At 40.5% G+C, this 27,779-nt stretch overlaps 1 protein-coding gene and 1 long non-coding RNA gene across 6 annotated transcripts in view; one reads left to right on the top strand and one right to left on the bottom strand.

Moving 5' to 3' along the window:
• The window catches only part of NEUROD6 (neuronal differentiation 6), a 28,527-nt gene extending 23,359 nt beyond the window's left edge, over positions 1–5,168 (top strand). For 3 of the 5 annotated variants that reach the window (XM_080583004.1, XM_080583003.1, XM_080583002.1), the window contains one exon: positions 3,241–5,168. In XM_080583004.1, coding sequence (XP_080439130.1) covers positions 3,262–4,275 — 1,014 coding nt within the window. In that variant the 5' untranslated portion in view covers positions 3,241–3,261 and the 3' untranslated portion in view covers positions 4,276–5,168. Of the gene's footprint in view, positions 1–1,324; positions 1,851–3,240 lie in introns of all 5 variants that reach the window. The other 2 variants (XM_080583001.1, XM_080583000.1) reach the window with 1 other exon arrangement.
• Positions 5,169–14,160: 8,992 nt separating this feature from the next.
• Positions 14,161–18,786, bottom strand: LOC308191042. The gene is made up of 4 exons (XR_013947669.1): positions 18,129–18,786; positions 17,201–17,283; positions 16,508–16,561; positions 14,161–15,022 (listed from the first exon to the last, which is right to left on the bottom strand). It is a non-coding gene; the product is annotated as an uncharacterized lncRNA (long non-coding RNA).
• Between the last annotated feature and the right edge of the window lie 8,993 nt (positions 18,787–27,779).

Below are 27,779 nucleotides of genomic sequence, written 5' to 3'. Positions count from 1 at the left end.
AGGGATTTTATTTCAGCCAGGGACCCTGACATTATTGAACACATACACATAGATGCACATAGCACACATGCATGCACACCTTGTTCTGCTGCTGCCTCTCTTTTTTTTTTTTTAATTAAAAAAGTCCAGATTTAAATGAAACTTTGTGAAAACAAAATAATTGGATCAGGGCTCAGAACATTAAAGCCAAGCTTGGGCCCAATGTGAATTAACGCAGATGAGTTATAAACCTTTCAAAAACAGGATTTATAACAGAAACGCTGACACAGACCCATAACAATAGCAGCTCTACCAGGGATTATTTTAATACTAAAAGCATACTCAGCATCTCACTTTTTAAAATAGAGATTACTTAGTCGCTAAAAGGCAGTGATAAACAATAATAATAAAAGCAAACTTTCAAAAAAATGTTTCCAAGATGACATGTCGTCCTCCCTGTGACTCTCCTGATATCGCTTATGTGTGACGTGCCCCTCGTAAGAAAACACCGCAAAACATCTAAAAAACAAACCAAGGTGGAGTTTGCCATAAGCTCCATGGCCGGGCTGAGCCGAGAGGCTTTGTCAGCTCCATTTAACAGTTTCTTGTCTGAGGGAAGAGACAAAAGGGTTAAGGGAGCAAGAGCAGAGAGGCGAGGAGGAGATGCAGGCAGCTGATGGGCAGAGGGAGAAAGGAGATGGGAAAAGGGCACAAGGGAAGGAGCTGCAAAGGGGCACATGGAAGCACAGAGGGGAAGGACAGAGGAAGAGGCAGGACATGCTGCCAGCGACGAGACCTCGCGTTTGAGGTTTCAGGGAAGTGCTCACAACAGGCCAGGCAGGCAGAAGAAACCCCATGAGCACCCCGAATCCTCACACACACCGGGGGCGGGAAGGGTGCGAGCAAGAGATTACTGGGTCTGCCCGGCAAACCGCTCATCATCGGAAAGGGCAATGCTTCGATCCTCACACTGTGACACTGGAACTCTCACAGTTTTCTTCTAACGCCTCTTTTAGGGGGGGAGGTCAAAAAATGCCGAAGGACGCGAGGGGAGGATTTCTTAACGGCAGTAGGGGATTTGCTGCTGTTATCCTGTGTACTGTAGCAACACACTGCACTTCAACAAAAATAAATAAATAAATAAATAGATAGATGAGGAAAATAGAAAGAAAAAAAAAAAAAAACACACAAAAAAACCCAACACCAAAACAATAAAAAAAGCCCACACCCCGAAATCGCTCACAACAGAATCACACAAGAACTACTTTTTGTGACTGTGCTATATAGTAACAGAATGCATCCCAATTCCTGCCTTCCTTTTTTTTTTTTTTCTCCTGGGTACCAGGTGCACCGGAGGGACTTCGATCAATACAAGACAGCACTTTTTATATAAACAATACTGTATTAACAACTACAGGGCAGCCGTACCTGTAGGCAGGGATAGCACCAAATGTTGGCATGTCTATCCATGCAGCTAGGCTGCTAAAAAGAAGCAGCTCCAGTGGAAAAGCACCTACTGCATGTGCAACGCTGGTGCAGATTTTTTTTCTTTTTTTTTTTTTTCTTCTATCAGTCTAACCTTCTGTGTTGATACATGAATGCTGGTACCCACTTAGAGGGATGCCAGATGATCAGTGCAGAATGAAGGTCCCAGGAGAAAGGCTCACGTGGTTTTCTCTGCCCCGTGACGTCACTAGCAGATGGCATGGGTACCAGCTCTGGCAGTTGGCATCAATGTCACTTTTTAGAGATCAATGAGATAGTGCAGATATACACAGATCTAGACTCCAGGAGACGATGCGACACTCAGACTGAAAAGATTTGGAAGGCAAAAAATGAAAACTGATTGTTGAATGAAATAAAAAGCTAAGGTAATACAAATAAAGATATATTTCAGTTGGTGCTGGGTGTGCATGCAAGTGTTTAAAGATACAGTATCATTGTCTTGTATTTTATGTATGCTATTTACTCTCTAATAACTCCTCCTAACATTTTATTCTTCTGATGCAATTGCATACTTTCGTTGGTGCGATGTAATGTTGCAAGTATGTAGACAATAGTGCTAGAGTTAGTTTTTTACCGGGGTTTTTGTTTAGTTTTGTTCTATTAAGTCCCTGCATTCGTTTTGTTTGTCTCTTTGAGGACCGTGAGTCCAAGTGTTTGCTGCTCCCAAACTGAAAACAAAAGCAAAAATAATTGGAAGGGGGAAATTATTTCCCTGTTTCAGCCTGGATTGTGAGCACACGTGCACGAATGCAGCCAGAGCCCACAGCCCGCTTCTGTCAGCCAGGGGCTGGGGGATACGCCTGAGCCTTGCAAAACATAAACACTGCTATAGTGTGCAGGGAAATTTTTTCCCCCCTCTAAACGATGGGGGAGGGAAAAAAAAAAAAAAGAGGAAAAAAAAATAAGTAAATAAGTTAAATCTAGCCAAGTATATAATACGATTTAGATTTTTTGCTGGGAAAAAGAAAAAAAAAAAAGGTAGGGAGATTTTATTTCCTAATTCTGATCTGAATACATTTAGGGTTCAGTGCTTCCTGATTTTTTTCTAAGTATGAAATAAGTAATGTGTGATTTTCATAGAAATCATTAGAAAAAAAATACTTCATTTTTTGATTACTAGCTGAGTAATTTGGGGGGATGTTCCATTAATATATTTTCTCACCCACTGTAACTTACAGGAGTTTAATATCTTGATTCAAAAAGGAAGAAATGTGGAGGGACAAAAACTCTGAAATTTAAGTTTAAAGTGATTTAAAAAATGTTTAACCATCAGTTAATAGAGATGTGGCACTTTTCAATTTTAAGACTGCTCTCGTTCTTCTCATTTTTTCACCCAGAGGAATTTGGATTAATGAAATTTCTGTATTGCTTTATCATGTTTTGCATTTCTTTGAATTCCATGGTGGCAAGGGTTCGAAGGGCTTGTTTAAAAATAAGATAAATGAGATGAGAGGTAATTGTGCATTTTAAATATTGATTTACTCTACTTATCTGTAAGAAATGTGGCTTTTTGTTGTGAGATCCTGAATGTTTCAAGTGATTTTAAAATTCCAGATAGCACTTATTTTTTGATAAGCAAGCATTTGCAATTGACCTTTTATGAGAAAAATGTAGATTGTGCCTTTATACACATGCACACGCACTCCTATACATACAGCGTGCACTCAGACACATTCAAGGTGCATGAGGATGTGTCTGTAAGTCGGCAAACTTTATAAATGGAAATATTTAAATATTGTGCTGGCCCTCTTTCAGGTAACTTAAGATTATAGAACCATGCTAACACTACCGTTTGATGAGTCTGTTGTAATGCCAGAATCCCAGATGTGCAGAAAGTTTTCCAGAGAAAGCGATGACCAAAAGCAAATGAAGAACCCGGAAAGCTTTTCGAAGCAGATTGTACTCCGAGGAAAGAATATTAAAAGATCTCCTGGAGAAGACACAGAGAAAGAGGAGGAAGAGGAAGAGAGGGAAGAGGAGGATGAGAACGGCTTGCCCAGGCGAAGGGGCCTTCGGAAAAAAAAGACGAGCAAGATCAGGATGGAAAGGATCAAATTCAGGCGACAAGAAGCCAACGCACGAGAGAGGAACCGGATGCATGGCCTTAACGACGCCCTGGACAATTTAAGGAAAGTGGTCCCTTGTTACTCTAAAACACAAAAACTGTCTAAAATAGAAACCTTAAGACTAGCCAAGAACTACATTTGGGCTCTTTCCGAAATCCTGCGAATTGGCAAGAGGCCCGACCTGCTCACCTTTGTCCAAAACTTGTGCAAGGGTCTGTCCCAGCCAACGACAAACTTGGTGGCAGGATGCCTGCAGCTGAATGCCCGAAGCTTTCTGATGGGCCAGGCGGGTGAAGGCGCCCATCATGCCCGCTCGCCCTACTCCACCTTCTACCCCCCCTACCACAGCCCCGAGCTCGGCACCCCCCCAGGGCACGGGACTCTCGACAACTCCAAGTCCATGAAACCCTACAACTATTGCAGCGCGTACGAGTCCTTCTACGAGAGCACTTCCCCCGAGTGTGCCAGCCCACAGTTTGAAGGTCCCTTAAGTCCTCCCCCAATTAACTATAATGGGATATTTTCCCTGAAGCAAGAAGAAAGCTTGGACTATGGCAAAAATTACAATTACGGCATGCATTACTGTGCAGTGCCACCCAGGGGTCCCCTTGGGCAGAGCTCGATGTTCAGGTTGCCTACAGAGAGCCACTTCCCTTACGACTTACATCTGCGCAGCCAGTCTCTCACCATGCAAGATGAATTAAATGCAGTTTTTCATAATTAATGAGGAAAATGAAAATAAACAGTGGTCATTCACCTCCCCATCTAATTAAGAGCGAGCAGATGCTTGGGCACTGAGTAATTGGCACAACTCTATTTAATGTGTTTACTAGTTTCTAAAGTGTGTTTCAACTATTGTGGGGATTTTCTATGTATTAATAAATCCTTTTTCCGATAAGTATTTTTCCTTTCCTTTATTTTTTTTTGTCTGTAAACACTGTGAGTTTGTTTCTTCCCAGAGGTTATTCCCCCTCCTCCTTTTTTTTTTCCTTTTTATTTCCCTATTTGCTTGATTTGTTGAGCAGTGTGTCTGAACAGTTCTGCTGAAATAAAAGCATACACACTGTGTAAAGTCAATGTCTATTTTGATTGTACAGTAATTATACAAATGCATGTTATTGAAATCAGATGAATAAAAATGATGTATTTATAATTGGTAGAAATTATATATTATGTATTTGAAGGAGAACTGGATTAAAAATATTCAGAACTTTAAAGAAATTATCTCAGAACTGAGATGGGCTTGCAATATGCAGAGGTGAGAGTGCAGCAATATTGAAAGCTATGCAAAAAAAAAAAAAGGCAACAAAAAACAGGTTTTTCCAGTTGTTTTTGGGTAAGCTAACAAAAAGACTTTATTGTCACTGAGATTATTCAGCCTGACCTTTAGAGTGTCACTGGTAGGGACCACATGCTAATATTTTAGAAGATGTTGTCAAAATTTTGCCTCAGTTATTTTGACCACATATATTCAGCACTTTTTTTGTATTATTCTGACTTCAGATGTAAAGGTTTGTTATAACAATGTATAACTGTGGTTTCTCACTACGTATTTTAAATGCAATTAAACATAGATGTTTCCACTTTTAAAATATACCTATTAGCTGTGATACTGTATTTTGCCTGATACTTATTCTTTCACAGTATACAGCTGCCTTTGGTCTTGCCTACACAGCTTTCTCTCCTGCACCCCCATAGTGCTTGAGCCTGGGGATGGAAATCTTGAATTATCAGGGAAAACCTCACAGTATTTTACTTTAGCAACACAGCAAAAGCAGACCCAAAATAGCACAGAAACAGCTGTATGCTATGTGCTAAATAAAACACAGATTAGAGGAAGAAGGTAAGTTTATAGCTCAATGAAACGCAGATGCTAAACTTCATACGGGTAATGCTCAGAGCGCACATGGAGGTCATGGGCTTTCCTGAACACCGCTGAACTTCGTCTTTGCTAATAAACTGCACCACAAACTACAGAGGTGTCTGCAATCTATGTTAGTTGAGCAGTGAGTGGAGTCTGCACAGTCACTCGTGCCCTAAGAGGTAGAGCTCAGTTGAGCCTTGGTTGCTTTCTAGTTGCTCAGAGCTATTTCCTGATGAGCTATAACTGAGCTCAAAATCAGCCTTTAGATCTGTGAAGGGGCAAAATGTCTTGATTTTGAGGGATACATAACAGCTAACAGACAGTCATTCACCTGAAGTACCAAAAAGCTAAACCAGAACTGAGCAGGGAATCCCTTTCCAAAACTACATAAAAGGTGCAGATTCTACCTGCATGTTAGAGACCCCAGGCTGAATCGGTCTGGGCCACATCTTGTTAACATCACATGAGCCTTAGACCCTCACTTGAGGGACAGCTTGACAAAGAGGGGACAGCACCATTTATCTTGATAATTTGCCTAATTTCACAAGTGTCACTTGTAAACAGTTTGCCCCATCACACACTGCAGCTCTTCTTCAGGACAACAGCAGGTTCCCATCTCTGCTAAATAAGACCAGGCTACTACCCCAGCCGCTCAAAGTCCCAAAGCGTAGATCACAGTCTAAATGCTCCCAAGCTAGTGGGAGTGGGGTGAGCATTGGACATGGGGTTTGCTCAACCAACATCCTCTTTAGACATAAGTGTCAAGCCCAAAATAAAGCTTCTTGAAGCAGAGTTTTGAGCCACTGTTCAGGGCGTTTGATCAGGATTATCCTGCCAGTCAACAGCGTCAGGGCTGTGGAAGGTGTAAGCAGCAGTTCTTGCATGGGATGAAAGGTGATGGGAATGACTGCCAGGTCAAAAACATCCCCGGGTGTTTTGCACTGAATATGAGAGAAGTGTGGGGAAAGAGAATAGGGTAAAATAAATTCCTTTTGCTGCTCTTCAGAACTGCCTGATATTCAGCAAAGGATGGGTAGGCAACAAAAGAGGGTAGAAGAAAGAAGCAGCTGGTCAAAGAGAAGAAAGCTTGCAGTCCTGGGCACAGATTTGCACGAGATACCAGGATACACATTAATACATTTCACAAGGAACCATAGGCAAGTGTGCCCAGAAACAGGGGATCTTGTGCAGCACACATGGGGGGGAGATGTCCTCCCTCTGAGCAGTAGCAGGCAACATATCTAGCCAAGTTTTCTCAGAAGAGCCTCCTACAGGAGGCTGCAAGTTAGCCCAGTGCCTCAGAGCTGCGTTGCTGAGCCAGAGAAGGGTGCGTCTACACGGATTGCGAGCAAAGCAGCAGCTGTAAAGTTCTGCACTGAGGGGAGGCGATGCCTGTCACGATACGTTTAGCAGGCACCCAAGGGGTGCTAGGACTTCGGGCTCTGCAATCTGGGGGTCTCCAGCTCCATGGCCCTATATTAACTTAATAACTCATGGGCCAGTTCCAGTTTTCCCTTCTGGCAGCAGAACCAAGAGGAAGGAGGGGGGGGGGAAATACCCCTCCCTGCCAGTTCGGATCTTTCTCGCTCACTCCGCGACAGATGGGGAGGCAATTCACAGCCAGATTCCCCCTCTGGTAGCTCAAGGCAGGCACCACACTTGCTCAGGGCATTGCAAATTGGAAAGCCAGTCCAGAATAAATAATGGAGCAAGTCATAGAAAAATATTGAGACAGCATCAAAAAAAAAAAGTATAAAAAAAAAAGACATTCCCTGTCTGGGAAGGTATGGATTATTTAGAGATTTTGAGATAGGGAATTCCTTGGAAAGCAGGCTCTCTCACACACCTTCTCTGTTACACACACAACAAACATTTCTGTGCACCTTAGCTGGTCTGTCACAGAACATAAGGGCTCTGAAGTGATTTATGAATCACTTTGAAGTTGCCTTGTTTTAGAGACAAAATCCAAGTATCAAGAAAGTCATAGTGATTTCAACCCACAGGAGTATAAGCCAGTGGGTTTCTTTATCCCATCTCTGTATTGCAAGGTTTGCCTCCTCTCAGCCCCATTCACACAGCAAAAACAAAGCTGCTCAGTTCTGTCTGCCTTGTTCTTCTCCTAACTACCTTCACTTCCTCGAGGACAGAAATATGCAAAACGGCGACTGCTCCAGAAAAATTAGGTGAGATGTTTCTATTAATCTCTGTCCTTTAGCATAAGAGTAATGAAAGCTTCCATCAAATGTAAAGGTGAGAACCCCAAAGCTGACAAAAAAAAAAAACCAAAGCTGTTTCTTATGTGGGTTTGTTGCACAGTGGAACTCTTTGCCATATATTATTTCCCAGAGTAACATTTGAGTTAGATTTTAAAAAGCACTCTATGTTGTTATCCTGTATTTCTGATACAAATTATTTATGAATGGCTATACTGATTCAGATTAAACATCCATCTAACTTAATATTCTCTTTACAACATGAAGGCATAAAAAAAGACATTCAAAAAAGTCAGAACAGAGTGAGGGGAAAAAAAAAAGAATATATTAGTTTTACTAATAAAAATACTGGAAAAGAAACTAAATGTCGTGTTCCAGGACTTCAGCCAGCCCTGTTGAAGACAAGGATGTGCCTGAATTGGAAAAGGGGTGGGAGGCATGGCAGAATACTGAGAGCTTGCACTCTTTGCTTTGCAGCACTGGGCTAACCAGTGATCAAGGCTAGAGTAACACCAGGCTGTACCTCTGGGCTCCTTCTCAGAATACACCAGAAGTAAAATTAAGCAACAATGGCCCCTGCCCTGCAGTCCTACAAGTCCTCAGTGCAGTGCCAAGCAGAGAGGAAAAGATAATCTCTGTACTGCCAGACCTCAGGTGAGCTCTCAAACCTCCTCTGCCCTACAGTAGGAATACACTCATTTTAGGACACATGCTTTGCTCTCTTTGGGATCACCTGAGTTCTTTCACTTCATAGATATCTGCACAAAGATTTTTAAAATGTATGGAGATTGCACAGACACAGAAGTAGTGGCAGGTTTTTCTAGCAATTCCTCCTCCCCCACACCATTTTTACCTCTACTTTCCTCTTTTCTTCTCCCCTTTGCCTGTAGGGCTCTCAAATGGCAGCAAATTAAGTGAAATGCCATCAATAAAGATGAGTGAAATCCCAGTGAAACACACGGCAGAATCTTTTCTTGAAAAAGCAAATAATACTTTCCTCAATTAGGTAGCTGCATGGTTTTGTTTCTCAGACTGTGAATCTGGCCTAACCCAAGCCTATTGTTATACTATCTGGTCCATAATCAAGGTCAAAGTGGGTTTTCTCTGGGTACCAAAACCCTACAGCATTTGAGGCACAAGTAGCAGTGATGGTACTGCTTTGGGCTGAATTGTCAGGAAAGCAACTCTCCTTATAAAACTCCAAACTTCAAAAAAAAAAAAAAAAAAAAAGTAACAAAACATCCCCAATAACCTGGATATGGGTCTGACCCAGAGCTGAACCACAGCAGCAGGTTGTGATTTTGCTCTGGAGAGAAACAGATCAGCGTGGTGAACAGCTGGCACCGCGCCACCGCAGAATCTCAAGGGCAGACCTGTCGTATCTCGCTGATACAAATCTAACTACCAGACACGGGGCTGCCACGCAGAATTGCGCTCCCAAGCCCTCTCCCCAGCACAATATGACCTGACCGAGCCGTCCCACTAAATTCTTTCACATTATGCCAAGAGGATGGCCTATTTTCCTGCAAAGCCTTCCCCCTTGCCCCAGAGGATGTGCAAGAATGAGCAAGAAAAAGGGAAAGGAAACAAAATTGACAGGGAAAAGAGCTCTAGATTTTTATTTTATTTCTTTTTAATGTATGCAGTGTGGAGTAAGGAATATTACTGTGATCTGCAACTGGCTTTGCATTGACATCACACACTTATGGTGGTTATAGAGTTGTAAAGAGGTTTTCTCCCCCTTTTCCACCAAAATATTTTTTTTCTCTTGGTTGTTTTCCTTTGTCACTGGCTCCTTAGGCTCCCACATTTATTCCTGTAACTGCGCTACTTGCACTATTTAATTCTAGGACACACATATGTATGTACCAAAACGCATATTCTAGCTTCAGCTGAAATTCTGAACTAGTTGAGGATGATATTAAAATATATATATATACAGACCTATCTTTTTCCAGGATATTCAGTGCACACCTCCCACCCCCAGCCTAGTGAACATTGTGCTTTCCTGGTTCTGATATTCTGGTATTGTTTTTTTCCTTTTTTCCTCATTTCTGTAGGACATTAGTAATCAGGTTTTTTTTTCTTTTTCTTTTTTTTTTTTTTTCTCCTTTCTGGATTGGAGTTGATTAATATGTGGAACAAGATTTTTCAAACTGATGAAATTTCTTGGTCTATATGTATACTCACACATAAAAGGTTATAAATTCTGGTGTACTTGGGCATTGTTTGCAAAATGAAAATTATAATAATCAACTGAAATGAAGGATCTTATACATATAGGGCATTCAGCTTAAATCAGAGATTTTAGCATAAATTCTGTATTCTTGAAAGCAAGAATGAGAGGGCTCGGTCTGCTCTTGTTCCATGGGAGTTCAGCAGATACCAGATTGGATTCTAAACCACATGGGAAGCTAAACGTAGCCTTATCCACTATGTTACTTATTTACAGCCACAAGAGCAGCTGCATAATGCTTAGATGCAACTGAAATGACATTTCTGTTGGGCAGACAGCTTGCAGACAAAGAAGCTATGACGGGATCTTCCTCAGAATCCAGGGGGAAACCCATATGAATGCTAGTGCATAATTGCCCTATTCCAGAAAAAAACCATGTGGGAAAGAAGAGCAATGTCCAGGCACTGAGAGAAGCAGGATCAGAATTCTGAGTAATTTTATTAATTGTACTATTGACATTCCATCCCCAAATTCTGAGGAATAGCCTGTGCCACTCAAAAGCAAAGCACTTACTCCCTGAATTTAGGAAGAGAGCTGTTCTTGGGCTTGCTATTTCTGTCTTGATAATGGACATTACTTCAAATGATTAAGTATTTTCCCCACAATAGATATAATACACGTGTTAGTTCACTTCACACCTATCAGCATACACAGAGACATGCCTATACACACTGAGAAGTAGATTTTGCGGAACCCCATCAGCAAGTGAGGAAAACATTTAACTCAATGCACATTGTTGTACCAATTTTGATGCCAAAGGGGCACTAAATTTAGGAGTGTGATAGTGAACAAATAGCCAGTCAATGTGTCCAGCCAACACTCCCCAGGTGTTCAACTACACAGACTTTCAGCCCATAGATCCAAACTCTAAAATATTAACATCTCCTCCAATCCTACTTTTCCTATATTCTTACTCTTTCTAATCACTCAGTTTTTCCCTTAAAGCACAACATAATACAAACTCGGCTAAAAAGGCAAGCCCATTGCCAAGCCTTATCTCATGCTTACTTTCTGAGTGGCTTAAGACAAATGAACCCAGAAATCAGAAGGACAAACATTGCAAACACGGAAAAACACCCCCGACATAATGAGTGATGAAGAAAATGAATAAATGCCACCAGAACTATGGCCAGAGATCTCCCAGTGAATAAAGTACTTTAGTGTATGATGCACCATGACAGCCATTTGGAAAGACGGCTAACAAAGTACCTGGCTTTACAGGAGAGGAAAAGACAACTTTATGGTCACAACAAATTCTCAGAACTACCTTCCCAGGGACAGGCATGTTGAGTATGAGCTGGGGTGCCAGTGTGCTCTGCCTGGACAGATAACATGTCCCAGCTACAACTGTGTCTATTTTGAACTATGCAGTTGCTTTGCACAGCAGGTCATCTACCCTGTAACAGTTACTTCAGCCTTCATGCTGGATTAACAGGCACTTCACAACAGCTGAGCCTGTGAAAGATGCCCTAGAGGAGATACGTCGCTGTACAATACATCCGCATCTTACTCAATCACGGGTTCCCCATACCCTCAGGTACTCGTGCAGATGTCAGCGCATTCTGTAAGATGGTGACTCCACCATGAGTAATGGCCTCTACCACAGGCACAGCCTTATGGAAGAACTCTTCAGCGTTCAATTAAGCTGTGCCTATTGGCCTCGTTGAGAGACTAATGATACAAGCTGCCTGAGCATGGTATCTCACTGACAGTGTGGTCATACTCCCCATATTGTCTTTCCCATCTGTGTGTTGGGATCTGTTCTCCCTTCAAATTCAGCACTGTTCCGGGCAAAAATGACACCATCAACATCAACATTAATATACTTGGGATGTTATTAATGGACCAAGGCATAAAAGATATTTAATACAGGACCACACACATCTCTAGCAATCCCAGATGGCAAGAATCATGCTTCACATTCTTAGTCACCTATGATACGTCTGAGAAGCAACTCCTCCTCCAAAAAGGACCAGTTACTGGCAAGGAGGACTGCACACAAGGAGGGATAATCCTGAGAACGCACATCCTAAATCCATTTTGTACTCGTCCCTTCTCTTCTGCAGCCCAATATGTGTGAAGGTGACAGTACACAACATGGAGTCCATCACAAATTGTTTGCTTAGTTTACCATTTTGCCTGTGATTTGACCAGTTCCCACACTATGTATAGGTAGTCTGGTCTGCAGTTCATTCAATTGCCATGAGATATTTTACTTTGAAGTACCTAGAGAATTATTAAATAAACTCAGTCTCAAATGATAATCTAGCATTATTTTTTTTAAATAAAAAAATCCTCAAATTTGTTCCTAAATGTATTTAAATCTTACTAGTGAACATGATGCTGGTTATTAAAAAGTAATTCTGGAGAAATTAGCTGGCAGCTACAAAATTAATATAATTCATTTATTACTTGCAGCCACAAATCAAAATGCTGTTAACACTGCTGCATGCAATTTAATATGCACAGTAAGTTTCCATATGGCTTCAATTTTAGGATCCCTGGTCACTACAGAGACTCATTTGCAGAATGGTCTGTAGGCATCCAAAGTCAGCTAGTGCTTATTGGCAGAAAAGCTGTTCTAGGTTGTTTCTACATAGGTCCAACAGTCCAAACAGGCCCAAACCCACAAACTTAATATGGGATTATCATATCTTACATAAGACAAGGAAATGTCTACATATGTTTATAGAACCACAGATACAATCGATGTTTAAAAATCAGGTGTCCACAGTCAGTCTGCTATTACCAGTTCAGTCTCCTGACCACGACGGCAAATTTTTTAAAAGTACTGATTATTCAGTAACAATTTTGAAGCCAACAGGACCAAAACATTGTAACAAGGTGACACAGCATCAACATTGACTACGAAAACTAAAAACAGCTTTAGAGCCTAAATTTTGACGGTGACATGTACCTTGGTTGTTAGTGATGTACTGCTGAGTTTTTGCATAACATACACAGAGTTGTATGTGTATAACATACACTGTGATTAGTCTGAACACATAAACTAGAGAAAGACAGTGCTTTGCACATCTACTGCATTTTGAATTGGCTTGTGGCAGAACCTTGTCATGTCTGAAGGAACCTTACCACTTCTCTCATACCTTCCTCAAGGAGAACCAAGACCACACCAAACTCCAGAAACACCAGGTTCTTGATTGCCTAACAAAATCACATCTGCTCTATCCTCCTTCTAGGCTGTATTTCAAAAGGAAAATAAAAATGATGTAGTAACTAAGCTCTGTCAGGTTTTGACAAAAGTATGTTACTGTGGCCCTGGATGGGAAACCGAACTCTCAGAAAGACATGAGTATTTCATTGACTGACTTAGGTAGGGTATGTAGGGTGGCTCCCAGAACACATCAACTGATCTTCATATTCCTTCTCTCTCCTAGCCATGGAGCCACATCTCCTCCCTCACACTGGCCCAAGTTTTCATTGAAGTCCATCATTAGCTACTTCAACTCACTGACTACAAATAAAGCTTCTGGACTTCTCTTGCTGAATCAGTTTTCTACCAGGACAGTGAATGAAATCAAAGTGGTGCCTTATGGGCTACAGAGAATCATTGAATCATAGAATAGAATCATAGAATATCCTGAGTTGGGAGGGACCCATAAGGATCATCAAGTCCAACTCCTGACCAACAAAGGCCACTGGAGAGTAGTTACAGTGCATATACGCCTCTACATTCAAGTCTGATTGATCAATTGCCTGGCTGAGAGCAGAAGTGTTAAACTGTGCTCCTTCTGAATAAATGCAGGGCTGTAAATATCAGCATCCCACACCACAGCTCAAGTCACCAGGCTGCAAGCCCACACAGGTCACAGCAACACTCATTCTGTCCCTTTCCCCCCTCCTTCAAAAAAACCCATCTGATGAAGTCTTCCTCATAACCAAAGCAAGATATTTCAAAGCACTTTTGCTCTGTTGGAAGTACTCTGACCAGCTTTGCTAATAATACCGTTGGAGATTCCCAGCGTGTTTTCCCTGTTGCTTCAGACAGGCTACTGGCATTTGCTGCGTCATGGTGGTCAGCACCAAGTCAACAGCGATTAAGGCCAAAATCATAGGTTATCACAGAATAATCACAGAAATATCATTTTTTCATTAACAGGTCTTGTGATTGAATCCTTGTCACCTGTTTGATGTCAGCAGCTGGCTTGGTACAGCACTGATCAGCTAGCTGTGCTGTGCCTGGGTCCCTCTTATAGCTGGGAAATCACATCTAGCACAACCCCAGTAATACCCACACTAAGAATGAGAGGGCACGGGGCTGGGGTGGAAAAGAGACTTTCGCATCATGAGACCACTATACATCAAGCAACAGCCTTCAGTTACTGAAAGCACCTAACAAAGGCATGAGCACCATCCACAACTAGGAGGTCAAGTTTATCAAATAGCCACTGGGCTTCTGCAAATGAGTGGGAAGGAGGAGTTTGATTATTGTTATTTATCAGAGAGACCTAGGAGGCATCAGTATGTGTTGGTCACTCAGAGTGGTCGGTGTCAATGCAGCCCTTCACCTGGAAAGCACCTTTACCAGATTTCTTCTGGGTGGAAAAGGCATCAGCATGCCATTACAGCCCAGCTAACCACAGATAGGAAAATACAGCAGAGATCAAAGCACTACTGATGCTGAAACCCTGATTGTGAAGAGGTTTGGTAAAACAAGTCTCTGATCTAACCTCTTCCAGGATTTCAGGTTATTTTGACTAATTTCTAATTGATGCTTTTGGGACAACCCCAGGCTAAATTACTGTGAAAGAAAGGAGACAGATGGAGGAAAGAACAATGGAAGCAGGCAGCCTGCTAAAACTTAAGTCCTACTCTTTTTAGCACTTCTGACATCAATAAAGGTCTGTCCATAGGAAGGGTGTCATGATGGAAAGCAGACTCAGAAATATTTTGCTGAGTTTACACAGCGATTTTCTGAGATGGCAGGGAGGGAGATGCCTCCTTTATTTTAGCCCTGTCAACTGTTAGAACAGAGAGTGTCTCTCTGGTGTGTTACGTTCTCGTGAGCTAGCAGACCTGTTGGGAATATAATGAGGTCTGTGCATGCACCTCCTGGTGTGATGTTTAAAATCTTCATTTCTAACAGCTTATTCCTCAGATGCTCTCCTGAATTTCTTGAGGCATAAGGACCAGTTGACTATGCAAATGAAAGAAGAGAATGTAGGAAATGAGTTAGACACAAAGGGAGTTGCTGGCAAATGCCATTGCTTCCTCGGGGCATAATGGTAAGAGACAGCTGCTACTGCCAGCCCAGAAGCGGTAGCTGAGGGGGCTAGCAGAGCTCTGTTGAAAATCTTTAGTCTGATGAATAACTAGGCAGAGGCTTCCTATGCTTATGAGGCAGGACCCCCAAACCACAATCTTTGATTCTTACTCTGTTGTTTCACATTATCATCTACTCTAAATGCACACCAGAGTGATAACTGATTGTTTTTGCAGTGATTTGCAAGTTTGTTGTCTGAAAGTCCTTTTGAAACAAGAGGAGAAAGACAGGAAATTTATTACAAGTACACAAGAACCACGGTCCTTTGTAACTCTTGGAAATGTTATTACAAGAATACAATGATGGCCATTTTTGCAGCAGGACATTCATTTTCTGGATCAAATATTTTGAAATATGAAACACCTTCATGACTCTAGCATAAATAATTCCAAAAATATTTAATCACTGTACAAGTTTTATTTTTAATTTTCATTATGGAGTGATTCCCTCAAGTAATTATCACAGCAATCGTAACTCTGATGCATGTATTTTGTTGTTCTGCCCAATAAATGGTAGCAGAGTACTGTAACTGATGTGCATGCATAAATATTTTAGGACTTTGTGCTTCTTAAACTGTTTGGAAATACTTATGGTAACCAATAAATACTGATACTTTTCTTTCGTCTCCAAAAGAATCTGTCACTTGAAGAACTGGCACGATGCTTGGAGTACCACTTTATGGAAAAAATAACACAAATGTTTATTGGTAGTATTAAAGGAAATGCTTGGTGTTTTTCAGCTCTGAGCAGAATAGCTGTCTGGAGTGCCACATGTTATGATCACCATACAAAGATAAAATGAAAATCCTTCCACAGGGGAACACCTTCATTTCAAACAAGGGAGAGACCAAAACTCTCAATATTAAATGCTAAAAAAGAATACCATCCAAAAAAAATGGGGAGGGGAGTGGGGAATATTTGTGCACTTTTCTCTTTTCCTAGGAGGACAGGAGTGCATGATACTTTCCAAAACACCCAAATAGAAACAAAGAATCATAGAGTGTAAATGAAAAGCAAAATCTGGAGAGAAAGCAAGGATATTTTCTGATTTTTCTGTTCTTCCCTCAGCTCTTACCAGAATTATGATAAATCTCAGCTGAGTTTTATGTGCTCACCAACAGAAGGCTATATCCCTACGGCAAAATCCTGCCCTCATTTATACCAGCAAAAGCCCTTTAAACATGTTGAATTTACTCAGGTATTAATGAAGACAAGCAGGAAAACTTCACGTGAAATTCAGAAAGTTCAATATACTCCATGCTTCTACCCACCAACAAATAGCAACATAACATTCCTCTCCCCACACATAGAGCAATCAAAACAAAAAACACCACCAACAAATAAAAAACAATGACCTTACCCTCTCTTCTACCCCAAAGCACTTCATAATTGTAAGTTGTCACCATTACTGCTGCTATATATATGAGAAAACCAAGATAAAGTGGTTGCCCAGAGAAGTCATGAAGTGAGCAGAAGCCTGATGACCTTACCCCCTGAACTGAGCTGAACCTACATTCTTGAAATCAGATTTCAGACATATGACTGAGTTACCTTGGCTTAATGGTTGCCATACATCAGCTGAGCCTCAGCAAAAATAGTTTAAATTAGCGTGTGCTACCCTACATTTGCAACAGCTCAGCTGCTACAAAGGAACTCATTAGGCTATGGTAACTTGCTCAAGTGTCTGAGACCTCAATCTGATGCTTTACCCAGTGGCCCACATATCTTCCCAAATCATGCTCTCTGCCTCCATGCCAATAAGCATCCTGAGCCCATCTTTCACAAAGTGAGAATGTGCCCAAGAAAATAAGCTCAGTACAGTTTTCCACTGGGATGCTTTAGAGGAAGAGCTGTTCAGATAAGGAAAGAGCCCTCAAGGATGTTTTCATTTCTTCTCTCCCTGACCTAGATTTGTATGGAGGTGCCTGCAGTTCAAATGAATTTAATGGATGGTACTAGGTTTATTTTTATGTCCTATCTTCATCTTCTGTTTTATATACATTTCTTTATTCTTCAGCCCACCAACAAGGATTAAGCTATTCATTGCTCTTACCTTAGCTATTGTAATTTCTCTTCCTTATGATCTCCTGACCTGCCCAAGATCTACTCCAGAACGTTTCAAGGAACTGCTTTTTCCTTGGAAAAAATAAAAATAAAGACATAATCTTATTTATACTGAACTCTATTGACCCCTCTTTTATTTAAAGATCCAGTTCCAAATGTCTCTATCCTTCTGTCTTCCTCTCTAAAGCATCTGTTCATCCACTGTCTAACAGGAATGTAGTGCAGGAAACTTCACTTTAGCTGGTACAGTGTGAAGCGCTGATACTGATCCTTGAGCCATGCATTCCTCTTTTTGGAAAGAGGGCTCTTACTCACTCTTTCTTGCTTGCTTCCTTAATTTCTCTTTTGGGGTGCTATAAGTGTATCATTTAACACTATTAAGCATTTCAGGATTCGGATCACATTAAAATGTTATGCAAAATTAAGTTATATTTTATCGTCTTTCATGGATTTCTTGTTATTTTGTAACCTGTAATATCTACCAAGAGAAATATCTGTGAAGATAATTAAATCATATTAAATGCAGATCAAGACCAAATTTCCCTATATTCCTGATCCAGCATAGCTCAGTGCCTCAAGTTTTCTAAGTTACTAGTTTAAACCCTAGGACACGAGTTATCTTACTACTATATCTATAGATAAATAAAATTGGATTGAACCAAGAAATGTTGGGCTTTTATAAAGTTCTTATTTTAAGATTTACAGTTTTACATTAAAAAAAAAATCAATTTATATTACCACAAAGTCATATTTTGGAAGAGCAAACACAGGAAAAGCAGTTACATTCTGATGCCACAAACTTAGGAGAGCATCTCAAGAAGAAACAAAACAAAGTTCTTTGTTCTAGCAATTATCACAGCAATTTCAGCAGGTAAATATAATTTCATCTTTGTGACATAGGTAAAAACATTGATTACCTTTGAGTCACCTCTGAAAATACTATGATACTTTCCCCAGAGATGTGACTCCTGAGTTCATAAGCAGCCAAAGTGAGGCTTAGCTTTAGGAGTACCTCCCAGGGCTGATGGCCAGGCTGTGCTAACACAAGGTCTGCAATTTCCTGGCTAAAGGAAGAAGAAACTAAGGATTGCTGCAGTTGTTATCACCTGGTTTTCTCCTCAGCCCAGCCTTACTAGCTTTGAAATAATGGGATCTTACAGTATCCATTTGCCATTCCTCACCTGTTCATTCAGCTCTCTGAGGGCATGTCTCATTACATCTATTCATAAGATGTCATTATGAATTTAAGTGTCAGCCTGTCCATTAGGACATCATGCAATCTCCATTGTTCTACATGAGAGCCAGGAGGCTCCTGCCAAAGGTTTCAAACTGGGCAGCAATGGTCGGGAAAGGGCTGGCCTCAGGTTGACTTGATACAGGCCTTGTCCAGATCACTGTGAGGTTTTAAAGCTGTGTATTCACAGCAAAAGCTTAGGGAAAAGAAAATTAAAATTTTGTTCTTTTGCACCTCCATGAGGGAATCTATATTTTAGCTCAATCAGTGGCATCACTCCAGTGATGGAGGAAATGAGATGTTCCTACTTGTTTACATCTAGATTCTGTGCCAGAAGCAGAAAAGCAAACAAATGAAAAAGAATATGATTATTTATTTATTTTTTTTTTTAAAGGGAAAAGGCAAATATGGAAAGTTCCCCAGAACTAAGAAGAACAGAATAGCTCAGAACACTAAAAAACTGCTGGAGACTAAACAGAATACAACCTATTTCATTTCCCAGAGCCAGGAAGAAAGTAACTAGTTCATAAATTCCATCAGGAGCTTGGGGATTTTTGGTGTAATGAGTTTTACAGTTTCAGAGGAGACTGCTTTGCTAATAATTATGTAACAGTAATTAAATCTGAAAAAGGCTGTACTCTAACTATGTTGATTTATTGCAGCTCCAACAAAGTACTCCTAGAGTGTGCTTTGGAGCGTGCACCTCCTCCCTCCAGTTTTCTTTAAATTCTCACAGAGCACTGGGTCACAGATGGTCTGAGATGCGATATTTTCCCTATTAAATTCCTAATAATCTTTTTCCGAGGCTGAGTCATGGAAGCCTGGGGATTTCTCATTTTAATTAGAAGGTTTAAGGAGCTAACTCTGTTTGAAATTTCCTCCTAGGAGATATGGGTGCAGGTGATCCCATTCAGAAGAATGACACAATATCAAGGCCAACATCTCATTTCCATATTAGATTACAGCTAGTTTGGCATAACTCCTGATCTGGATGCTGATGATGTGCTGCCTGAGCAGGAGACACGAACTTTTACCATTTGAAAACAGGGTTATGTCTGAAGATGTTTTAGGTTCTAGCTGGATGTTTCCTACCCTACCACACTGCTCTATCACCCTGCATAGAAACCATTTAGAAATGTGAATTATTTATTAGTCTGACTGAAGCAATAATTCTATGTCATTTAGAAAGCAGCGTTGTTAAGGATTCTCATGCAAAGAGATTTACCATATTGTCCAAAGGGCTGATCCTTGTGGTATTTAAGATATCAGTGTTTCAGATGGATTTTGTCTGCAAATATTATAAGCTGTATAAACAGAACATTCACCCAGCAAAATGTTTTATGTACGGCTTTAGTACTTGCAGTACACGAAGAGCAACGTTCCACCCCTGCCATCCAAAGGAGGTTATTCTTAGGCGCTCATAGCTGAGTTTGATCATTTGTAAGAATGCCTGTTGTTTAAGAGTTAGTCTGGTGTACTATTCACATGTCCCTTGATAGTCTATTGTGAAAAAAAAGAAACTGCTTCTTAGAAGACAGCTGTTGAAGTTTCATCAGCCTACACTGTACAGCCAATTCCTGTGCTTTTAGGAAAATAATGTGCATCTCTTATTCTTCCAGCATGGCATGCAGTTGTCAAGAAGTCAGATGAGACATTGTTTGCCTTTTATAACAGTAGGTTCCTGGTTTTCAAAAGACAGAAGTGTCTGTATTTTGGGAAAATAAAAATTTTCACCCAGCCTAAGCTGCAACACTTAAACTCATTAAAAAAATAAGATTTTATTGAAAGTAGTTCTACAGCATATAGACTTGATTGTGAGTGGAAGAAATAACATTTTCCATATTAAATCCTGCCACTCATCCCGTCTCCATGATTAGACTTTGATGAGCTTCAAGTTTTAAATTTGTTATACATTTTAAGACACCCTGTATATAATTATTCAAAAGCTTAAGTCATCATAAATTGTTTAAAGGGTTCAATTTCTATATAAAATCAATCAACTCATATATGCAATTTCTGTGTTCTTTGTTGCCAAAATACTCTAAAGATCTGGAGTTCAATTTGATGGCAGGTAATTCCCTCATGTATCACAGAAACCAAAAGGCAAAGAATTGTGCTTTAGGCTGTTTTCCAAAGACCAAATCCATCCTTACCAGCATATCACGGTCTACAAATAGCATTATTCCCAGTGAAGTGTTTCACCATTTGAGAAAAAAGAAGAAGCCATGCTAGTAAAAAGTAAGAAAAGCCAACCCTTGCCTGGGATATAGCAAGAAAAAAGAATTTGAACCAGCCCTAGATTGTGCATAGTATTTTGTATATGAAACATCAATATGCCATATAAAAATATCCTCATGCAAAGTGCAAAACCAGACATTTCCTCCAAGTGCCCGAGGGCCCAGATGATGCTTCAAGAATTCGCTGGATTTGACCTCTTGCTTCATGACTCCCTTTGCCCAGGAAGGCGGTGGCTGGCGGTAGCTGCCTTGCCAAACTACTTGCATGGAAGCAGGTTTGCCTCTGTGATATATGTTTATAATACCATTTTTTGTAATAAGAAGGCAAGTACACCCAGCGCTGTAATTTTGTGGAAAATCCAATTGTGTTGATTTCCAAAAAAAACGATGTAGGGGAAAGAAAGCATCACTTTTCATGCCCCATTCACATAACGGTTGAGACACAGAATGAACTCCAGGGTAGAGGGTCAGCAGAAAGCACAGGCAGCGACAGCATACTTCTAGGCAGTCAGACATCCAGCTCTGTTCTCCCCACTGAAGGCCCAAATCACGAAAAGAGGAGGAAAGACAGATTGAGAATACTCCATAAAACGAAGAGTTAAAGTGGCAGGTGAAGTCAGGTTCTGTAATGAGTTAAAGGGAAAATGTCTTCGAGTTCTGATTAATGACCAGGGACACCTAGAGCTGCTTTGCCTGTCTCAGCAGTACATGACTGGTGCAGCAGGGTAATGTCTAATAACTAATCTTTGACACTAGAATTAAGTCATTTTGCAAGAAAGCAGGTCATTAGAAGCTAAATTGAATTATAAGTAATACTATCTCTATGGAGGATTGTAAATTAATTGGTTTTTAACAATAACATTTCTGTATTTTATTAAAGCAGTGTAAGAATTCAGTGAAGAAAAGAATGTAGCAGATAAACAGGGCAGGTGTTGATGATGCAAATGAAATAGATGACAGATGGTTAGTAGCACGATCACTCACTGTGTGTGTATAATGGATAGAGGTAATCAAATTCCTTTGTGAATTGGTGACTTTCTTTACATCAAGAACTTTAACTATGGCATGCTTATACAGCTTCTCCTTAAAAATTAACTCCACTCCTTGTCATTATCTGGAGGTGCAGGACACTCATATTTGCATACTGTTGCGAACAAAAGCCAGGCATGCAAATAAAACCCCACCCAGGGAAGCAGCTACATCGCAATGTGGCCATGAGACTCTGAAGTCTCTGCCATGAAGGAGCAGTCCAGGTGACCCCCGGTATAAAGGCTTCCCTCCAGCCTCACAAACAAACCACAATGCTGAATGTGACCCCACAACATGGCCTCAGCCCCCGAAACCCCAGTTCATGGGTTTGTATCAGAAGGAATAGCCAAGTCATCATGAGAGCAGAATAACCCAACTGCTGTTTACTGAGGGGTGCTGAGCCCAGCTCAGTCCCTGACCAATATACCGATTTTTAAGGGAGATTTATTTCATGGCACCACACAGCCACGCCTGATGACTTGACATAGGCTGCGAGAGAAAATAACCAGGCTCTAGATGCAAAGATATCACATCATTATATATCTACCACGCACACATGCAAACACACAGAGGGGAAAAGCAGAGAATGCTTGAGCCAGCACTTACTTTACAGAAAGCTGTCCTTGTTCTGAGCCAAAAAAAATGAGCAAAAATAATTGCTCAAGGACTGCAGACACCATATCATGAGCCAATCTAATAGCAGAGCAGTTTCCAAGATAAGTACAGAATGGATTGCTGATGAGGTAGGATATATTATCTATGCAGCACTCTCTTAGTGTCTAAAACAAAGACATGCCTCTTTCATGGAAGTACTCTTTGTGCAGCAATGTCAGCAGAACCCTTGCAAGATATTCCTAGGATCATTGATGAGGCCAGGTTCATATTGCCTCAGCCCTTGTTCTTGCAATTACAGGTATGGCACTGCTGCACCAAGACAGCCTCTAGATCTGTAGCAGAGTGCTGTCAGCACGTTGTTGTAAGAGTGGTGCAAAAGGGTGATGGTCTTGTGTTCATGGTCCAGCAAAGCATTCCTCAAAGGATCTGCTCTGCTGAAGCACCTGCATTGCGCACCCCTCTGCTCAGCACAGAGGGGTAGAAAAGGGTGACAGGATGCTCTGCAGCAACCCTCTGCTGTGGCTAGTGCCAGTGAAGAGCCAAAACTTCACCTAAACTCTAACATTGCTGGGTGGAAGGCTTCATTAGCTCTAAGACTAGAGTAGTTACAGGGCCAGTGTCAGCTTCTTTTATCCTCCTTTGTCATCAGAAGCTTGAACCTGGATAAATCACTCCCCATGCTTTCGAAGAGCTTTGCAATATGATGATTTTCATCCAAGTGCTAAAATATTTTGGTGCTAGGTGCTCTGCTGCACACCCATAGCTGTATGCAGATTTAGAAATCTGAACAATAGATTTTGGTGATTTGCTTAAAGTAAGCAATAGTTCTGCTACATTTATTGAGATGTAACTTTTTTATACCTTGAATATTTGTTCTTGAAATTTGAATGCAAAAATGCAAAAAAATAAAATTAGCTAACAAAATACTACAGAAATTATATATATATATATATATATTAACCTCTTTGTAGCAATACGTACTCATTCAGTCTTTCACCAGAAGTATACTGCATGAAGTTCAGCAAAATAACTCATGCAGCTGCATTTCTTTGTGGAAAAATAAGATAGCCACATTTCAATAGAAAGGAATAGACTTTCTTTTGCTGTTAAGAAAGCCACTGCAGCAGCATCAAAAAAAAAAAAAACAAAACACAAACACCATCAAGATATATAATACTGTGCTTGATGCTAAATGTCAGGAATTGTAGCAAGCTTCTGTGTTGAAGTACAGATATGCACAGATTCTAAAGAAAGTTTACTGCAATTTAAACAGGGAAATCAAAATCCTTCTCTATGCTAGATGGGAAAGCACATTATTAAATATCTTTTGGAATTCATCAAGAACACAGTTCTTGAAACTGTTTGGACCAGAATATTTTATTTTCCCCAGAAACTACATCTACTCCGTATTAAAATGAAATTGTATTACATTGCTATATCATTAGAACAGGGGAAATGCATGCACAATCCAGAGACTACAATATGCAACAAAAGATTGCAACTGCATTCAAGACCCTTTGATGTTTCAGTTTATTCATGCAGTATTTCTGTTTTATGATTCTTTAATATTATACAACCATTATTTGGGCTTATTCATTTCTATACTTATGATGGACACCTGCAAACAATTTAACAAAGTTAGGGAATTTTATTATTTTCCCTATGGGAAAACTGCATACTTCACAAAGGAAAGAATATGTGACAAGAAACTCTGCATAAATCCTTCAATACCGTAAGTATTTGGAATAAAACAGAATAATTGTCACTGAAGAAGAAGAAAAAAAAAAAAGCTATTTAGAACATATTTTTATCTCTGCCTTTAAATTATATCTGCTTAAGTATAAAAACTTTGTCATTACTAGTGTTGTTTCTGCTCCTTGCCTGCGCTACAGAGATGAAGCAGCAAAGAATGAGCTTGGTTATTACTTTTTAGGAAACATTATTGACAAGTAACTAAAAAATACATGGGCAGTGTGGTGACCCTAAGCTTTGTGTTAAGCCTAACCTTCAATGAAAACTGGCAGGTGAAAACCTGACCTGTTGCATTTTCACCACTGGTGGATGTTAACAGCTAAAGGAGAATGTGTTGGACTCTCAGATGGCAGGCAGAGCTTACAAGAGTATTTCTTACGGAAAAATATTTTGGTATAATCTACATTTGATACAGACTAGAAAGGAACAAAACTGCACCCACAAAATATCCATATGCTTTTTTAAGAACAGAAGAATGCTTCAAAATAAATGAAGTTAGATTCCATACAGAGGTATTTAACTGTCTTATGTTTGTGCTTCCTGATAGGTAAATACAAAGGCAGCTACCAAAGAGATAAATACTATGTGTGATTGGGGTGGGGGGTTATGTGGTAGTTAGAAAACAAATAGACAAATATGACTATTGTATATGTTAAAATAGCATTTAACCACCACTGTTTTGACAAAACAGAAGTGTGGTCATTTTATACAAACCAGAGAGCTTAAAATCACTTCCCATCAGGGTAAAATTCTTCTTTTGCAGAGGCTGCAACTGCCTCCATGCTAGTCAGAATATAAGAAGGTCCATTAGGAGGCCACATCTGGAGCTCTGATCATCCAAGGTGTAGGTTCCTGCTCTAGCACGTAAGCTCTCACTGAAATTTGTGAAGGATTACATGCTTAGCAGGAAATAAGAATGTAAATATTTATTGATTTTAGCAGTCTTCCCCCCACCCCACCCTCTTCTAGGGTGACTGTGACAGAGTTACAGACACGAAAGCTGACAACATCCTGCAGGAGTCATGCATTTTGTATGTATTTTAGTAACTGCATCACAGTCTCTCAACAATGTTCTAACACTTTGTTGATACCACCACAGAAAATTTACATTAATATGTTACCTCTCACAGTCCTGGGGAAGGAAAGAGATATATCCCACATAGTTAAACTAAATTAAGATTGAATTTAGGTGTATAACCCCGATCTATACCTGCGTAGGTTGTGAGAAGCAGTCTTTGAAAGAACAGCAGAAACACCAGATAAAATTTACCATTTAGGCATGCAAATCTCCTCTGGAATTACTGGTGGTAGAAAGCTGAAATACAAAGGGAAGTTGAGGCAGAGGAGAAACCTACTTACTGCATTTTTATTTCTTAACTTCTCAATATTCCTGCTACCAGTAAGGAGATAGAGAAATAGTGTGATAGTTGCTTATGCATCAAAAACCTTACTCTGTGCGGAGGTGGAGAAAGCAGAAAATGCAAAAGAAATATAGCAGCAAAGATATCTTTAATTTTCCTGATTTTAGGAATCCAAAATATCAAAAGAATTTCTGCTTCCTTTATGAAGTAATTACATTGCCCTTTTCTCTGAGCTATTTTGGAATTGCTAAGAGCTCCCTGGGGTTAAAATAATGGTCTGCATTGAGAGTCAGATGCATCCCTATTCCAGTACCAAGCCAGAAAGTAACCTGCATTTGCACCAAGCAGCAGTTGCAAGGATGAGTAATTTTGCACCGCTTCCCTACAACAATGACAAAGCATCTGTGAGATGAAAAAAGCACTAAATTTTCACTTCTTTACCTTGATCCCCATCATGCCAATAGGCCTGGCCCTTGCACTGAAGCACTACCAATGTATTGCTCCTTAATCTTCTCATTAGGGATAGCCAGAATGCAGTTGAGTTTTGAGATGGGAACAGTGCACAAAAAAAAAAAAAAAAAAAAAAGCTTGCCTCCAAGATTTGTTTGGAGAGTCCTTGGCTGCCAATAAACTTCAGAGAACACCGAAAGCATTTGCCTGTAGGCTGGGAGAGTGGCACACACAGAGCGAGGGCCGGACACTGGGAGCCAAAACGGTGCACAGCTCTGTCATCTGCTACAGGCTGATGGGAGAAGCCAGACTAAAAGAGTCCTTATGGCAGGCTCCTGGGATGTCCTGAAACAGATATCACTAATTTAGAAACAATTTTAAAATTTCTAGGTAGGATTTACCTTTAAAAGTTGTTACTGTGAAGGAACTGCCTTTTTGTTTCTGATATTTTTTTCTTACTCAGCATATAATTTCTGCTAATTATCCTTTTTTTTTGGCTTTTAGATGATTTATGCTAGATAATGAACTTTCAATGCTTGTTTTTAACTGGAATATTGGAATAGGAGTCCAGTACTGAGCTGCTATCTTCCAAGGATCAAACATCACCTCTTCTACAATGTCCAAAAGACTTGACAGCCCTAAAAGAGCTGAGAGGTTTCAGAAAGAAAGTAGCATTTGCTGCAGTCCATGAAGCTTCTCAGGATTTCACTGGGCTTCTTGGGATTTCACTGGGCAAGGTAAGAAAGAAATGGCTGCCAAAGCTTTAGGGGAAAGCAAATCACCAAGGAAATTGAAGTGTTACCATAAAGGAGTTGTTTCTTCCCATGGAGGGAAAAAAAAAAAAAAAAAAAAAAAAGTCTCTCCTTAGACACGGCGTGAGATACTTTAATGAGAAAATCAAAGTCAAAGACATTATATGGAAAAATGGATGAAAAGGTCTGTCATGATCTAGACCTAAACCATTTACTAAATAAATAAATAAATAAATAAAAATGGGAAAGTAGACAGCTGAAAGGATTCTGTCTGCCTCTCAGCAGCCATGTGGTACCAAAGGTGAAGTTAGAGCTGCGCAAACTCATCTGTTCCTGAGAAAAAATCTGTAACCTAAAATTAGCGGTAGACAGCACAATCCAGTGATGTGACATGCATATGTGATCCATGATGTCCATAATGCAGTCACTCAAATACCTGATGGAAGAATTTTGTGTTGCTTTCACAGGAACTTGACTGTTGCAGAGGAGGCAGCTGAAAGGAGAGCCCACATAGCTAGTGCTGCAGGGAGCTGCATGGAAGACGGGATGGAGAGGGTGCCAAGGGAAAGACCCGGACAGCAGCTGGGCAAAAGGTACATGATAAGTGTGGGAAGAGAAAAAAAGCATGTGCACTGAAGCACATTTATAAGTATTTCAGCCTCTGCACTTGTTGAATATGGGGAAGTTGCACGATGCTTGCATGGTTCAGAAATGACTCAAAGCCGAGCAGCTCATTACAAGCTGCACCTGAGCTGCAACTGGTCAGCAGGGCAAAATGTGATCCTGGATGCAACACAGCCACTGGGCTCAACTCCTGTGGCAGAATCTCGCAAGAGAAAGTTCCCCACACCTTTCTCCTTGTTAAACTTGAGAATAACACTGATTACTCAATATGAACACAATTAACAACTGCAGATGCTTATAAGCAACCTGCTGATTAGAGTGGAAATGTTCCATTGCAGTGACACGTGGACCTCCACGTCCACACATAACAGCAGCATCACGTCTTGGGCAGCTGCAACAACATGTGATCCATGTATCTCCCTGCCCTACGGCTCAGATCTCACAGCTTCAGCTCCTCTGCTTCAGCTTAGTCCCAGGGTATCTTGATAGAAGCAACTGATGCAGTGCCCACCTG

This window comes from Anser brachyrhynchus, assembly GCF_964034855.1.
Source record: "Anser brachyrhynchus genome assembly, chromosome: 2".
Lineage (NCBI taxonomy): Eukaryota > Metazoa > Chordata > Aves > Anseriformes > Anatidae > Anser > Anser brachyrhynchus.
Note: the sequence above shows the minus strand (reverse complement) of the source record. Positions and strands in the feature narration are given on the sequence as shown.